This window comes from Corythoichthys intestinalis, chromosome 18, assembly GCF_030265065.1.
Source record: "Corythoichthys intestinalis isolate RoL2023-P3 chromosome 18, ASM3026506v1, whole genome shotgun sequence".
Lineage (NCBI taxonomy): Eukaryota > Metazoa > Chordata > Actinopteri > Syngnathiformes > Syngnathidae > Corythoichthys > Corythoichthys intestinalis.
The window spans coordinates 16,587,619-16,604,942 of NC_080412.1; the positions used below are offsets into that span (position 1 = coordinate 16,587,619).

At 40.3% G+C, this 17,324-nt stretch overlaps 1 protein-coding gene across 2 annotated transcripts in view; it reads left to right on the top strand.

Moving 5' to 3' along the window:
• LOC130906344 (flotillin-2a) overlaps positions 1–11,450 on the top strand; it is a 40,323-nt gene extending 28,873 nt beyond the window's left edge. For both annotated transcript variants that reach the window (XM_057820590.1, XM_057820589.1), the window contains exons 10-11: positions 1,646–1,795; positions 7,731–11,450. In XM_057820590.1, the coding sequence (XP_057676573.1) occupies positions 1,646–1,795; positions 7,731–7,772 (192 nt within the window). In that variant the 3' untranslated portion in view covers positions 7,773–11,450. The remainder of the gene's footprint in view (positions 1–1,645; positions 1,796–7,730) is intronic.
• Positions 11,451–17,324: the final 5,874 nt, after the last annotated feature.

Here is a 17,324-nt window from a genome sequence, read left to right on the forward strand (position 1 = left end):
GTGACTGGGCTGGCCAGTCCTGGAGGATCTTGATTCAAGTATGCGATGGAGCACCATCCTGGTGCAGAATTTGTCCCTTTTTATGGGTAGGAATGTAAGAGGCAGCAAAGATTTGTTGATATTTCAGACTATTTATGTTGGCTTCCACCCTGGAGATCTCTCGCACACCCCCATACTGGATGTAACCCCAGACCATGATTTTGCCACCACCAAACTTCCCTGTTTTCTGAGTAAATCTCGGGTCCATGCGGGCTCCAGTAGGTCTCCTGCAATATTTGCGGTGACTGTGGTGTAATTCAATTGAAGATTCATATGAAAAATCCACCTTTTGCCACAAAACAGTGAAGTTAGAGGGTTGTGTTTGTACGGTTTGGGGGTACTCTTGTCGACTTCCTGTAGTTTTCTTCCAGTTACACAATAATGCCAACGGAGATGGAATGCTTGAATGTGGATCTTCAGCTCATCAACATTGAACAACAAATGTTGATCATACTGTAATGTCCGTAAAAATGCGCGGGTCCTTCAAGAGGCAATCAGACTGGAGAGCGTTGACGTAGCGGGAAGCGTGTGGAAAGAACGGGAGAAAGCGAAAGTTAGCAGTCGTATGTTGCGGCAGCCCACTATTATTTATTTATTTTTATTGTTCCCACTAGAAAATGGAGGTAGCCGTCATCGACTCCTCTCCTTCTTCCCCCCATCCATTATCAAAAAAGCACTAAGGCACTCTCAATCAGTGATGATGTATCAAGTGTGTGAACTGTTGGTGAAAATTAAACATCAAATCAACTCTTTTGACACCAAACCTGTGCTTTATTCTTCATATACTTGAAGTGTGAAATGTAAATAAGTCAGACTCACAGCAAACAATAAACACAATAAATGATGACGTGCACCAACCAAAAATACAAAATGAAGTGATAAAAATCTGGCAGTTTTTGGCTGACTGTGTCACCGCTTCGGGTGGCCATTCGCTTCCCAACACAAACATACTTGTCTTGGTGGTTCTTCCATTTTTTTATGCAATCGCTGACCTTGCCATTTGGCAATCTTTATAATGTCTTGACGAGACATTGTAGAAGTTGTTGTACTTGCTCTTTAACGATACTCCCGTCGGTTTGGTCAATTTTTGCGTGTAGCAAAACAGTGTTTGAAAATGGCAGTGATTTCGCGCTGAACCGGAAACAACAGTCTGAGCGGACCAATCACAAATCAAAAAATTTGCGCCACGTCACCATACGTTGACGTGTCAACCAGTCAGAAAATTGTGGAGATGCACGTCAGGCTACAGCGAAGGGTTGTAAATCAGGACTGCCTTGGCGGTGTAGGTCTGCCGCAGAAGCATAACTTTAATAGTAGCGTTTTTTCCTCACAAATTTACTCAAGTAAAAAATATGGCTGAGTAAAACTACTCTTAATTACGTTTTTCACCAAAAGTTGCTCAAGTAAATGTAACGGAGTACATGTAAAGCGTTACTACCCATCTCTGGTCGTAACTGTGTACTACCTGTTTTTAACAGTAAAACAAGATCGATTGGAATGTGGGTGCATGCTGTTTATGACAAAAAGAATTGTCAGGTTGTTCAAATATCCATGATCGGGTCACACGTGCTTTAAATACTAAAAGATGTTCTCTACGTTGTATTAGATTGCCAGCAAAGTGGCTGCGCCCTTGTCCAGGACCAATGAGATCGTGATCCTGACCGGCGACGGCAATCGTGTGACAGGAGAGGTGAACCGTCTTTTAGCTGAACTCCCAGTCTCTATCAACGCCCTCACTGGGGTGGATGTCACCAAGGTAAATCATTTTGTGATCGCTTATTGTCCAGCAGAGGGCACTGTAGCTCCTTGCAGGCCTGTTCAATCATACACTGCTGGCCAAAAGTATTGGCACTGGTGCAATTCTGTCAGATAATGCTCAGTTTCTCCCAGAAATGATTGCAATTACAAATGCTTTGGTAGTAATGGGTCTTCATTTATTTTGCTTGAAATGGAAAAAAAAGGAAGGGAATGGGGAAAAAAATTAAATCATAATCATTTTACACAAAACTAAACAAAAATGGGCTGGACAAAAGTATTGGCACCCTTTAAAAATCATGTGATGCTTCACTAATTTGTGTAATTAACAGCACCTGTTACTTACCTGTGGCACATGACAGGTGGTAGCAATAACTTAATCACACTTGCAGCCAGTTAAAATGGATTAAAGTTGACTCAACCTCTGTCCTGTGTCCTTGTGAGTACCACATTGAGCATGGAGAAAAGAAAGATGACCAAAGAACTGTCTGATGACTTAAGAAGCAAAATTGTGATGAAGCATGGGCAATATCAAGGCTACGGAATCAAGGCTAAGGAACGTTCCTGTGTCTACCGTGCGCAGTGTGATCAATAAGTGTAAAGCCCATGGCACTGTGGCCAACCTCCCTAAATGTGGACGGAAAAGAAAAATTGACGAAAGATTTAAACGAAGGATTGTGCGGCTGGTGGATAAAGAAACTCGACTAACATTCAAACAAGTTCAAGCTGTTCTGCAGTCCGAGGGTACAACAATGTCAACCTGTACTATCCGTTGGCGTCTGAATGAAAAGGGACTCTATGGTAGGATACCCAGGAAGACCCCACTTCTTCCCCAGAGACAGAAAAAAGCCGGGCTGGAGTTTGCCAAAACTTACCTGAGAAAGCCAAAAACGTTTTGGAAGAATGTCCTATGGTCAGATCAGACACAAGTTGAGCTTTTTGGGAAAAGGCATCAACATAGAGTTTACAGGAAAAAAACGAGGCCTCCAAAGAAAAGAACATGGTCCCCACAGTCAAACATGACGGAGGTTCCCTGATGTTTTGAGGTTGCTTTGCTTCCTCTGGCATTGGTCTGCTTGACCGTGTGCATGGCATTATGAAGTCTGAAGACTACCAACAAATTTTGCAGCATAATGTGTAGGGCCCAGTGTGAGAAAGCTGGGTCTCCTCCAGAGGTCATGGGTCTTCCAGCAGGACAATGACCCAAAACACACTTCAAAAAGCACTAGAAAACGGTTTGAGAAAAAGCACTGGCGACTTCTAAAGTGGCCAGCAATGAGTCCAGACCTGAATCCCATAGACCAGGGGTCCCCAACCTTTTTTACAACACGGACCGGTGTGATTTAGGTCTTTTTTTTTTTTTTACGGACCGGCAATGTGCGGCAGAAAAATACAGCAAATATAAAGTAACACGACGGAACTAAAAACAAATGTTAAGTGCAGGGAAAATATAACTTACCCGCTGAATCACTGGGAGGCCTGAGCTTGTTTCATTGAGACCAGATGGTCCCATCTAGGTGTGATGGGAGACAGTGAGACATGTAATGTCCAGTCTGCCCCGTAACTTTGTCTCGGTTGCCGTCATTGTAGAAAAGCCCACTTCACAAAGATCCGATGTTGAAAATTGTAGCAAGGTTTCCAGTGCTCTCGTACCGATGTCAGGATATTCCGGAATGACTTTAACCTAGTACCAAGAACCTTGGTAGAGTTGTTGTCTCAAATGTACGTTTAAGGTTGCCGTCATTTGCGATCTCTACAAGCTGATCCTCCTGTTATAGAGACATACTCGAGTCACCCGGTTTATTCACAAACAGGTCACGAATCCAGTACACAAGAAAGCCCGCCCATCTCATCGGACCATAGGAAATGGTTTCAGTAATCCATGTGCTTTGTTAACATGTCTTCAGCAAACGGTTTGTGGGCTTTCTTGTGTACTATCTTCAGAAGAGACTTCCTCCTAAGGTGACAGCCGTGCACATCAATTTGATGTAGAGTGCGGCGTATGGTCTGAGCACTAACTGGCTGACCCCCGACCTCTTCAATCTCTGCAGCAATGCTGACAGCTTTCCTGTAACGTGTCACATGACATTTTGGAGGGAAAATGACAAGCAGTACTCAATTTGGACATTTCTTTCTTTGTTTATTTTCCCTTCAGGCATGACAAATCCAACAAACGTACAGCATTTATGTGTGTTTACAATTAATTCAACCCGAAAAGAAAAGGGCAGACGGGAGAAGCCGAAGCTTATTGAAACCCTCCCCCAGTATACCTTAGGACGTAGAAAATATCGAATAACAATTTTTAGAGGCGTGCGAAATTTCCGATTCTTAGATTATTCGCGATTCGGCTGTGGAAGATTCAAGAACGATTCACAAATATCCAAATTCCGATTATTGAATTATACCAGATAAAGGGGAAGTAAAACACAGTCAGCGCGGTCTTTGGGACGCAATGAGGAACAGACCGAGAGTAAATATCATGTTCAACTCATGCCGCTAGATAACAAACAATCATACCTGACTGTGGCTGACAGCCACTACAAATAACGCCCAGTTGCTAGTGTCTACAAACATACGGCTACAGTAGATATCATATATATGTAGAACTAGAAGCAAAATGACAGACGACGTCAGTTTTAGAACATGTATGATTGAACAGAGATGCGAAATGACAGACTTTCCGGCGTAAGTAAACAGCAGCCATCTTAAAGCAGTAGACCTCTCTAGAAGGCTCTGTTGTAGAGAACCTAATTAACTTTTTATCTAAAATACTCCTGAATCGACATAATCTTGTCTCGAATCTATCTTTAAATGATGAAATAGTGTTAAAACTTTGACAAAAGTAGACAAAAGGGAAATATGGAATAACGGGAGCAATTTTAACAGTTGATTCACAACATTAAATTAATTGAATGTAGTTTAAAGCTGCTGATACAGAATGGGGACTGGAGTTTTTTATTTAGTGTTATTTTTGTATATTTCTCTACTGTTATATGTTAACTTGATACTGAAATAGTTGTTTGGTTTAGCCTGAGAGGATTTTTTAACAATTTTGGAAATAAAGTACAAAACAAAACATAACAAAAAAAAAGAGGAGGGGGGTGCATCAATAATCGTTTTATAATCGAATCGGAGCCTCTGAATCGTAATCGTTAAGTGCCCAAAGATTCCCAGCTCTAACAATTTTTGACATTCAGATTGCGTAGTGACCACAAGGTTCTTTTTATTTTATTTAACCATCCCCCTTGAGTGTTCATTTTCCCAATAGTCCATGTCGATCGTGTCCATGTGCTCGTTATGCTCGTTTATGCTCGTTTATTTTTTACCCTCCTTTGTTTTGAGTACACTTGGTTTTGTTTACAAGTTTGAATTGCCACCCATACATTATTTACCTTTTGTACAATTCGTATTACGACCTAGAAAATTAAAAATATATGTTAGAGGCTGAAGAATGTCTTCTATTATAAGTTTTATAAGCCTCATGTCCATGCCTTCCATGTCTGTCGAAGCTTTGTTTCCCAATTTCCCAACCAGATGCCTTATCTCAGTGTGCTTCACTGGATGCAAAAACATCGAGTGTAGAGCCCTTTGCTGCGTGTTATTGTAGTGTACCTGTGGAAAGTTCTCTGCTAATTTAGGAGCGATTGGAACAAAAAATTCATTAAAATGATTTGCAATGTCATCTGTATTAGTTATCTTCAAGTCATTAGCATAAAAATAATCTGAAAACGCTTGTTCAAGACATTAGTAAAGATATTGTCTAATAGGGGTGCACTGTGTGTCGTAATTCTAGTCGGCTGTGTTATTAGTGGATGCAGCCCTAATGTATACATAGTACTAGTAAAATCCTTCATATGTAAATTCTTGTTAGGATTTAACAAATCAATGTTCAAGTCTCCACAAACAAAGACATGCTTATTATTCATTTTCGGCAGAAGTTTTCCTACACGTTCAGTGAAAAGTTCAACATTGAAGGTTAAAGTCAGAACCTTAAATGAACTCTCTTATACAAGTTGCACACAGACTACTTTTCATTGTGTCAAAGTGCCATTTTGTCATTGTTGCCCTGTGAAAAGATATACTTAAATATCTGCAGAAATGCGAGGGGTGTACTCATTTTTGTGATACACTAATTCGGCCGGAATACAGTCGTTAATAAATTATTTATTATTTCTGTGCGGCCCAGTAGCAAATGCGCCGTGGCCCGGCGGTTGGGGACCCCTGCCATAGAACACCTGTGGAAAGATCCAGGGCCGGCCCAGGCTATTTGGGGGCCCTAAGCAAAATAATACCAAGGGGCCCATATTTTTGTAAAAATGTATTAAAATTGTAACCTTATGTGCATCTTTCTTGATTCTTGATCTCTTAACTATGTACACGACATTGCCAAGCATTACCTTGAATTGTACATTTGGGGAAATCATCATCTTGTGAGGAGGACGGCACTCCACCTCCAACTCCAAGATACTTCTCAATAGCTCGTTTGAATAATCCAAAGTACAACATATGATTACGTGGAACAAAATTCAGCCCAGGAAAATATTCGTCAACGAAAACGTGTACTGTGGGGAATGCGCAACTAATTAAGTGCATGAAAGTAGCGATCCTGGAAGTGGCGACAGTTTTGACTGGCAGAAATGACTTGGGGGGGTTGGGGGGGAACTGATCGCGCGCCTCTTTGACTGGGGGTACCACGCAGGTCACATTTAATTTTTGGTCGGCATTGAATTGGGAGGGGCCAGCCCCGCAGCTGGCTGATCGGAGACAACTCGGGAGACTAGCTCTGTAAAAAACGCTCATCTCCACCTCATCCACGATGGGAGGACCCCAAATGGGCACTGAATTGAAGCATATTATTAAGACGTCACGTAGTTTGAAGGTTCAAGAAAAATGTGTGGAGAGAAAAGAGCAGGAATGCAACGTCCTGATCGTCCGCCTCCATTGTTTACGATGCTGTCATGCCGCAGTAAAAACAGCGACGGCATGACGTCCCTTGCTGAGTATCCGAATTTTGTACGGTGACAGCAGTCCATATTAGACGGCGCGTAGGCGGCGGGGGCCTTGCGGCTAATGGCAATTACCAGTACGACATATTGACTAGCTCAGCTGACAACAACGTTCAAGTCAGAGTGTCTTGCACAACAATAACTTCAACAACATGCTTTATTACCTTGATACTGTTGTTTCTTTTCTTCTCTGATTTTCTTCTTCTTTCGTTTCTCTGCTCCAAAGGATAAATTCTCTTCGACATATTCGTGCATCTATTTTCCAAGCAGGTTTGAGCACCAATCATCGCAAAGCAAGTTCAGCGTCACTCCCCAGGTTGCCAGATTGCAATGACAAGAAAATGGATTTTTGCATAGATAAACGGCAATGCACGGCACATTATTCACAATGCTCTATTAACAACGTATAAAATGCGCTTGCCAGATTGGGGGCCCCCTAGTGGTGGCCCTAAGCAGCTGCATAGTCTGCGTATAGGCAGGGCCCGCCTTGGAAAGATCTGAAAATGGCAGTTTGGAGAAGGCACCCTTCAAATCTCAGAGACCTGGAGCAGTTGGCCAAAGAAGAATGGTCTAAAATTCCAGCAGAGCATTGTAAGAATCGGTAGCGGTTGTTCGCAGTTATTTTGTCTACAGGTTGTGCTGCCAAGTATGAGGCTGAGGGTGCCGATACTTTTGTCTGGCCCATTTTTGGAGTTTTGTGTGAAATTATAATGATTTTTTTTTTTTTTTAAATCATTCTCTTTTGTGTTTTTTCATTGCAAACAAAATAAATGAAGATATTACTTCCAAAGCATTTGTAATCGCAATCATTTTCTGGGAGAAATTGAGCATTATCTGACAGAATTACAGGGGTGCCAATACTTTTGGCCAGCAGTGTACTTCTTGCTTTTTTTTTTTTTTTATGTCACGATCACATTTTCTTTCCGTCAGATCCCACTGCTGCAGAAGATGACCGGCCAGACAGCCATCTGATGATCGTCGAGCCCCTCCGACACCAACAGTATCTGCCTCAAGCATGACAACACTTTGTCTCGTCTCTCACCTACTTTATGCAAACTGCCAGAAACACCAAAAGATTTGACATATTTTTTTAATGTTTAAGTTTCGTCACCATTTTTTTTTATTGCTGCGGTCCTGGTTTAATTCAACGAAAATTTGGACATTGGTGTGAGAATCTAAAAGTTATTGAAGTCATTCCGCGCCATTGACAGCGATAGACGTCGCATCCATTTGCGGTCAAAATGGATGAGACGTCCATCGCTGTCAGTGCCAGACAGTGAGTTACTGTTAAATCTGAGCCGGTTACAATCGGCCGCCTTGTTACATCTTTCAATCTTCACCCGCCGTGACTGAAATCTGACCGGCATGTACAGTACAACCACTATTAGCTTGTCTCCCCATGTGCTCGTGCCTGTCCAATCACACTCAAGTGCCCAAAATCCCTAGCGGGATAGTCGGCGTCGTCCACATCCCTCGTCTTTTTACTAACACGCAAAACCGTCGATCAACAGGAAGGTTAGCCTTAAGAGAGGCCTGGACACGCACCGGCCTCACAGATCACTCGCGTTTAGCGTCACGTAGCATGCGGCGGATGCTCAGGACAAGTCCCGCTTACTCCAAATGTCGTCCTTTAATCCCCTTTCCGTATTATCCGGTGTAAAATAAACGTGAGCAAATTCTTTTTTTTTTTCTTGACTATCGCAGGAATGTTTACACAGTATCACTGTGTTCTGTTTTGTAACGGATAAAAAAAAACTTTACTGTTGGGTTTGTCACCGCGACGGCAAATCTTTTACTAACGGCAACTAACCAGTGCTGCATGTGTAACCTCCTTTTGACGAACCTCTGACATCGCTGTTCCAACATGTGAAGTCAAAACGGCTCCATTTTCACTGGTGAACTATTTGGAAAAGAAAAAAAAAAAAAATCTGTTTTAGGTTAGACGGATGTTTGTTTGGAGTCAATTTTGGGTGTGGTGAATCCAAAACTGATCTCAGCAATGACTGCTGTGGATTTTAATGGGTTTATCACTTGTAGACGTCCAATTCAATTAAAGTGGGAGGGTGGCAGCGAATGAACGAACGTTCATTCGCTGCCACCCTCCCATTTCAATTGTATTGGACGTCTATAGCCATCAATGGCAGCCAATGAGCTGTTTTTATGTTTACCATATCATAACATTTCCATATTACCACTTACAACACTAAAGAAACAGCAACAACTTTCGTACTGTTCTATCGGCTTTAACGTCATTTCACGAATTAACTCAATGGCTGCCATTGACGGCGGTAGACGTGCAATTCATTTGGTTTCGGACATCCCAGTCCAAATGGATTAGACTTGCACTGAAACTTGCATCATTCAGTATAATCGCTGTTAATGACAGTGATGCCTACTAGTGACAAACTCATCTAAATTTACAGCAGAAGAATGTAAGGCACTACATGATTGGACGTCGCTTGTACTCAAACGGACTAAAAGAGTTGTTATAACTGGTGTGATAGAGGAAAACAGTTTTGGATTTCATACCATAAAATTAGCTTAAAACAACAAATTGTATTCTACGTTATTTTTGGCAACGCTAATTTTTATCTTCTGATGACCCTCCCTTAACCCTTTATAGGGCAAGTATTTTGGACATTCACATACTTGAACATCACATTTTAGATCCTATAGACCAGAATATCAACATTTGGTCTACACGTCTACAGTCCCTGACAAAAGTCTTGTCGCTTATCCATTTTGTAGAAACAGTTGCTAATAACCTGACTTTTAATTATTCAATTGGTTTCAGAAATGGCTCATATGAAAGCTAAGACCCTCCCAAATGATGTTAAATGTACAAAAATATATTTGTTTCACTGAAAAAAGATTTATCATTTAATGAAGACATAAAGGTCAAATTTTGGCAAGACAAAAGTTTTGTCGCATACAGAAAGTGGTGTGAAAATTGAACAAAAAATGTACTTAAAATACAAAAATAAGTTACATAACATCAGCGAATTAAGTAGTGGTGCTGTGAAATCCTAATTTAATATTTTGTATGACTTCCATGGGCTTGAAGGACTGCATCCATGCGGTTCGGCAAGGATTCATACAATTTATTGATGAAGGCAGTCTTGCATGCCTCCCAGAGTTCATCAATATTCTTGGGTTTCGTCTTCCATGCTTCCTCTTTCATCCTACCCCAGACATGCTCAATGATGTTCATGTCTGGTGACTGGGTTCAGGATCAAGATCCTTCAGGATCAAGATCCTCCAGGACTGGCCAGCCCAGTCACCAGACATCAACATCATTGAGCATGAGCATGGAAGACGAACCCCAAGAATGTTGATGAACTCTGCGAGGCATGCAAGACTGCTTTCTTTGATGTTCCTGATGACTTCATCAATAAATTGTATGAATCCTTGCCGAACCGCATGGATGCAGTCCTTCAAGCTTATGGAAGTCATACAAAATATTAAATTTGGATCTCACAGCACCACTACTTAATTCGCTTATGTTATGTATAGGGTTGGGCATCGTTTGAAATTGAACGATTCCGGTTCCAATTCCGATTCCACGTTTCGATTCCAGTTCCGAACGATTCCCGATTCAGGGTACAAAAAAAAAAAAAAAAAAAAATGGAGGGTCCAAAAAATTGCATAGTTTACATGAAAGTCTTAACTTTTCGACATTTTTTTAAAATTAAATGAACTTCTCACAGGGCTAATTATAACTTGTATATAAATATCAGTCATTTTTTTCCGCTCGGAGGTCAGGGCATCGAAACAAGGAATTTAAATTGAAAAAGTCGAACGATTCCGGGAGCATCGGAGTGTTAGAATCGGTTCCCATCGATGCTAGATGCCCAACCCTAGTACATTTTTTGTTCAATTTTCACAATACTTTCTGTAGGCGACAAAACTTTTGTCTTGCCAAAATTTGACCTTTATGTCTTCATTAAATGATAAATCTTTTTTCAGTGAAACAAATATATGTTTGTACATTCAACATCATTTGGGAGGGTCTTAGCTTTCACAGGAGCCATTTCTGAAACCAATTGAATAATTAAAAGTCAGGTTATTAGCAATTGTTTCTACAAAATGGATAAGCGACAAGATTTTAGTCAGGGACTGTACATGATTCGAGAAATGTGATTTGTAATTCATTTCAACTGTGCACGCTCATATTTCAGTGCCATTGATGTTGTGAGACGTCCAAACAATTTTGACTGGGAGGACTGAATGAACACCCGCTCTCCCCGGTTGAAATGGATTGGACGTCTAGCAGTCAATGGCAGCTCGTGAGTGCTGTATAAAGGGTTAAAGATGTGTTCAAATGTACAGTGAAACCCTGTTAAAGTGGCGTCTTATCATATGTAAGCTGTTTTGTACACAGTGCCTTCGTCAAAGATGAGGTCAAGACTGCGCCGTGACGATTCTCGATCGTCCGTGTTGGAGCTCGCAAAGAGCCGCTCTTCATTTCCGCTTTCTACGCTACATTGCTCATTATAACCTGTCGATGTGAACGTTGTACATGCGTACGTCTCATTTACTTTTATACTTGTTCAGCTTTCGCGTGTTTTATAACATTCAATGGGAACACAGAACTATATAATGCAGGATTTAGAATTAAATGTGGCTTTTTTTTTTTTTGTCGTTGTTGTTCATATCAGCACCTGTTCGTATTTCATTGTTTTTGGCCGGTATATTCGGTGCCAAAAATTATCGCTGTGTGTAGCATTCTGGAGACCATGTGGATGAAGACCAAACCTACGCCTTAATAAAAAACAACATCCTGCATTTGTATGTCATAGAAGATTTTAAAAAGTCTATTACTAATAAAAATTTTATTTAGGCTTCTCCTTAATTGATCTTTTGACAAACTGATCCAGCATGGCATTTGAAGCACGTGTTCATGTTACTCTAATGTTGTGCGCCATCCCTATAATAAAATATATATACATACTACCACTCTGCAGCCTTTTGTGTCCATGTGATGAAGTATTACTTTTCATTTCTTTATACTTCTTAGGGTTAGAGGTGAGCTGAAGCATTCTGATCTGTAGAACCAGGGCCGGCCCAGCCTATACGCAGACTATGCAGCTGCTTAGGGCCCCTGACCACTAGGGGGGGCCCTAATCTGGCAATTGTTTAATTTATATTCTATTTTGTTTACTACAGTTTGCTTTATTTGACTTTTGTGAGTTTTGATACATGATTACAAGCTTAAAAAAAATAAAAGTTCTTTAAGTTTTCTTTCCTCTTTTAGAAAAAGCTTTGGCGCTATCTACTGTAAGTACTGACAATCATTTGGGGTGAGAAGTTTGAAGTATGCAGTGCAACAAAATTTGATTAATATACAAAATATGGACGTATGGGTTGGATTGCATGTATGGGTTTCACAGTACACTGTGACGAAATGGTGGGCCGAAAATATGGGCCCCTTTGCATTATTTTGCTTAGGGCCCCCAAATGGCCTGGGCCGGCCCTGTGTAGAACCATAGGTGGAGTTTGACTTTCATTTTTCATTTTAAAATCATATACTGTATGGGAAAGTCAATTACATGTAATGACACTTTTCGGCCACCAGGGGGGGGCCTTCCCCCTCTTAAAATCCGTTTATGTGTTGAACGTTCACCCCGCTCTATCAAAATGAGTTAGACGTCGAATGCTGTCAACGGCAGCTGACGAATCCACAATAAAGGGTTAAAAAATACACGAAATCATTTGTTTATATCATTTACAGGAATAAAAACACGTTTTAAAAACTAAAAAATGACATTTCTGGGGAAATCGCAACGGTAGGGTTGCTTTGGCAGGTAAACACCTTGAGGTCACTTCCATTTGATTTGGGGCATTTCAGGGTCACGTCCTGTTGGTATTGAGTCACTTGGATTGGAAAGCAATTGTAAAGAACGAAATTTGTGCTATTGAAACGAATGACGAATAGGGCCATTGGAAATGAATGGGCAATTTTGGCTAATAGCAATGAATGGGTTTTTTTGAGGCAAGTTTTGGCCAAAGCGTCCATTTTTAGCTAAATCTGGAAAGAGATTTTGCACCCCTTAGTGTCCTGAATGTTTTGATGTATAAATGATGTGATTTTAGTGCTGCAACGATTAATTAGAAATTAATTAATTAGAAAAAAGATTCGAATTAAATTTTGCTGTTTCGAGTATTTGTTTAATTAAAGTGGCGTTGTAATGGTTTGTTTTGAACGTGATTGCATTTAGTTTTATTGATTTGGGTGGATACACTGCCCTCCAGTGGCGACAGTGAATAAAACATAAGTCATTTCACTTGGCTGAATCCAGCTGCTCCCTGTTAAGACCAACATAAGCTAATGACTTTTAATGCATTCGTAATTTAAGTTTATAGGTATATTTATGGAATGTGTGTTTGAACCATTAAGCGCACTGTTAAAAAAAAACAAAAACAAAAACTAGCATTTTATAGCATTTAGCAAGTTAGCAAGTTGTAATTGGATCCTCATTTATTATTATTTTTTTAATACCGTTTGAGGCTCAGCTCAGTTATTTTCTTATGTTCCTTATCTGATTACTCAATTATTTGAACTAGTTCATCGAGTAATCGATGACTAAAATAATCGATAGCTGCAGCTCTCTGTGATTTGGACAAAAATCAAAGCCGAGGTCTGACGCCGATACTTTTTTTTTTTAAACGTAGATTATTAAAGGCATTTTTAAAATTTCTTCAACAGCTTCAAATTTACAATTATGACCTGAGACTTAACTCGGTCTAGTGCTACCAAACGAACAATAGCAGCTCCTTCATGTTGTCATGACAAGATGTAAACAAGTGAGAGGAAACAAGAGGAAAAGGAACAAGAGAAAGCGCGCCATACTAAAGCTAATGCTAACGCAAATGCTACGCTAATGCTTGTGGTTCTTAACCTTGCTAAAGGTACCAAACCCCACGAGTTTCATAGGTGCATTCACTGAACCCTTCGGAATTTCATAATAAAGCCATTTTTTTAACGAATTCAAAACCGAGCAAGCTAACATCTAAGTGAATTCCTGTTCGAATTTCTTCCAGATTTCTAATTTACTACGAATAATTTTGCCTTTTACTGTTGATTTTCACATTAGTAAATGAAATTAAACTAATTTCATTCCACACTGTTCCTTTTTTGTTTTCATTTCATTGTCTACATTCTCATTTTATAGTCGCATCCTTGCATATTATTGCATACTATTTTCATGACGTAAAATGATGCAATTTTTTGTCTTTTTTTTTTTTATCTACTCCGTTCACGCTGTCGTAGATCTGTTATACTTCTTCATACCTAGTGCCAGTCAACTTTCCACTGAGCAAAGCAATTTCTCCTCCCATTAGATGGCAAGCATTTGAAAGGAGTGGAATAAAAACAATAAATTGAGGGCAAACCAGTCCAAAACCTGGTCTAAAATGCCACATTGCCTCGATTTAGTCAGCGTACAAAATAGGGCTCCACGTTTCTTAACCTTCACCGAACCCCTGGGGCTTACTCATCGAACCCCTGGGGTTCGGAACCCCAGTTAAGAACCACTGCTTTAGAGTGTAAGGATCACTCAGTAAGCATCTTTAAAGGCTAAAGCAACATTGCATATTCTCTCATGCAAAATAAAAAAATGTTTACAAAACAGGCAAGCCTGAAGCTGCATATAGCAGCCGTCAGTCAGTGATGGCCACAGTTTCCCACACATATCCAGATCAAAATCTTTTTTTGTCGGCTTAATTTCTTTGTTAATCGGCCGATGTTGGAAAAAAGTCCATATATTGTCTAGCCGATGTATTGGTTAACTTTTACATGAGCGTCTTAGTCGTTTTGCTGCATGAACGGTGTCAGTGGGTCAAACGGTTTTGGCTAGGGAGACTGCCAAAGGAAGGCCACTAAAAAAATGGAAAATTAGAGATGGTAGCTTTTGCATTACATGGAAAGCTAACATTTACAAATACTTGTTAAACATTATACTAAACCGTATTGACGGCTTTTTTAGCTTTTTTTTTTAAAGACTTTTTTGAAAGTTTTTTGAGTTTGAAAACTATATGCAGCTTGTGCGCAAAATATTGTCACTATACAGTGGGGAGAACAAGTATTTGATACACTGCCGATTTTGCTGGTTTTCCCACTTGCAAGCCATGTAAAGGTCTGTAATTTGTAGTATCATAAGTTCTCTTCAACTGTGAGGGACGGAATCTAATACAAAAATCCAGAAAATCACATTGTATAATTTTTAAATAATAAATTTGTATTTAACTGCATGAAATAAGTATTTGATACATTACCAACTAGTAAATATTTCGGCTCGTAGTTATTTGTTAAGAACCCCTCCTGTTCTCCTCTCATTACCGGAAGTAACTGCACCTGTTTGAACTTGTTACCTGTATAAAAGACACCTGTTCACATGCTCAAACAAACAAACTCCAACCTCTCCACAATGGCCAAGACCAAAGAGCTGTGTAAGGACATCAGGGATAAAATAATAGACCTGCACAAGGCTGGGATGGGCTACAGGAAAATAAGCAAGCAGCTTGGTGAGAAGGTAACAACTGTTGGAGCGATTATTAGAAAATGGAAGAAGTTCAAGTTGACGGTCAATCTGCCTCTTTCTAGGGCTCCATGCAAGATCTCACCTCGTAGGGCATCACTGATCATGAGGAAGGTGAGGGATCAGCCCAGAACTACACGGCAGGACCTGGTCAATGACCTGAAGAGAGCTGGAACCACAGTCTCAAAGAAAACCATCGGAAACACATTACGCCGTCATGGATTAAAATCCTACAGCGCACGCAAGGTCCCGCTGCTGAAGCCAGTGCATGTCCAGACACGTCTGAAGTTTGCCACTGACCATCTGGATGATCCAGAGGAGCAATGGGAGAAGGTCATGTGGTCGGATGAGACCAAAATGGAACTTTTTGGTCTAAGAAGGATGAGTACAACCCCAAGAACACCATCCCAACCGTGAAACATGGAGGAGGAGACATCATTTTTTGGGGGCTGCTTCTCTGCCAAGGGTACAGGACGACTGCACTGTATTGAGGGGAGGATGGATGGGGCTATGTATCGCCAGATCTTGGCTGACAACCTCCTTACTTCAGTGAGAGCCCTGAAGATGGGTCGTGGCTGGGTCTTCCAGCATGACAACGACCCAAAGCACACAGCCAAGGCAACTAAAGAGTGGCTCCGTAAGAAGCATCTTAAGGTCCTGGAGTGGCCTAGCCAGTCACCAGATCTGAACCCGATAGAAAATCTATGGAGGGAGCTGAAAGTCCGTGTTGCCCCGAAACCTGAAGGCTCTGGAGAAGATCTGCATGGAGGAGTGGGCCAAAATCCCTGCTGCAGTGTGTGCAAACTTTGTCAAGGACTACAGGAAATGTTTGGTATCTGTAATAGCAAACAAAGGTTTCTGTACAAAATATTAAGTTCGATTTTTGTGATGTATCAAATACTTATTTCATGCAATTAAATGCAAATTTATTATTTAAAAATCATACAACGTGATTTTCTGTTTTTTTTGTATTAGATTCCGTCCCTCACAGTTGAAGAGAATTTATGATACAAATTACAGATTTGCAAGTGGGAAAAACCAGCAAAATCGGCAGTGTATCAAATACTTGTTCTCCCCACTGTATATTGTGTTTTATATATAGTGTGGCTTTCGAGGGTAGTTGTTTTTTATACCTGTTAACAACAAAAAATCTCCAAAAGGCTCTAAAAGTTGAATTTAACAGTGCAAATGTAATAGGTGGGCGGGAAAAAACCTTTCTTCAGCTGATAAGTAAGCACAAATAAAACCCACCCTGATAGTCTGACATCTTTTTTTATCTGCGCTTGCAGATGTACTCCAACAGGAGCCACTCCCTAACTAGGGAGTATGTTACCATGGAAACAGCTAGGCATGATCTCAAATTCTGACCAAGGTCACTTTTTTTTTTAAGTTATGAGTGAAAAGTCAACAAGAAAGTTTATAATTCAATATTTTTTTTAAAAAAGTATTTCCGACAAATCTATGACATATCCAGTACAAATCTAAATCCTTGAATTTATGGGTGGTAAATCCATTAAGTAGAAAAAGTCAGATAAGACAGCATCATCTGACATATCGTCGTATTGCATTTTTATCGCCTAAAGTATCACGCGTTAATCCGCGCGACTGTCAGATTGTCATCATGGGAATTTAACTTTATTAAACTGCGGCTTTTGAATCTTTTTTTTTTTTTTCTTTCATAGTTTGCTAGCCTCTGCAGGAAAAAATATTGTAAATAAACACTCCAACTGCTTGTTTCAAGGCGACTCTAGTGTTTAATACAAAGTGGAGGGTGTTCACACAAAAGAGATATTATGGAGTATAGTAACACATTTAAATGAGCCCACAGTGGATGCAATCGACGGCACTAGATGTCCAATCCATCTTGATTGGGAGATGGTGAAAGGACGTTTGTTCGTTCGCCCCTCCAAGTCAAAATGAGCAACATGAGCTTTCTCACGTCCAATTCATTTAAAGACCAAATGTGAAGTAATTTCATAACATGCCC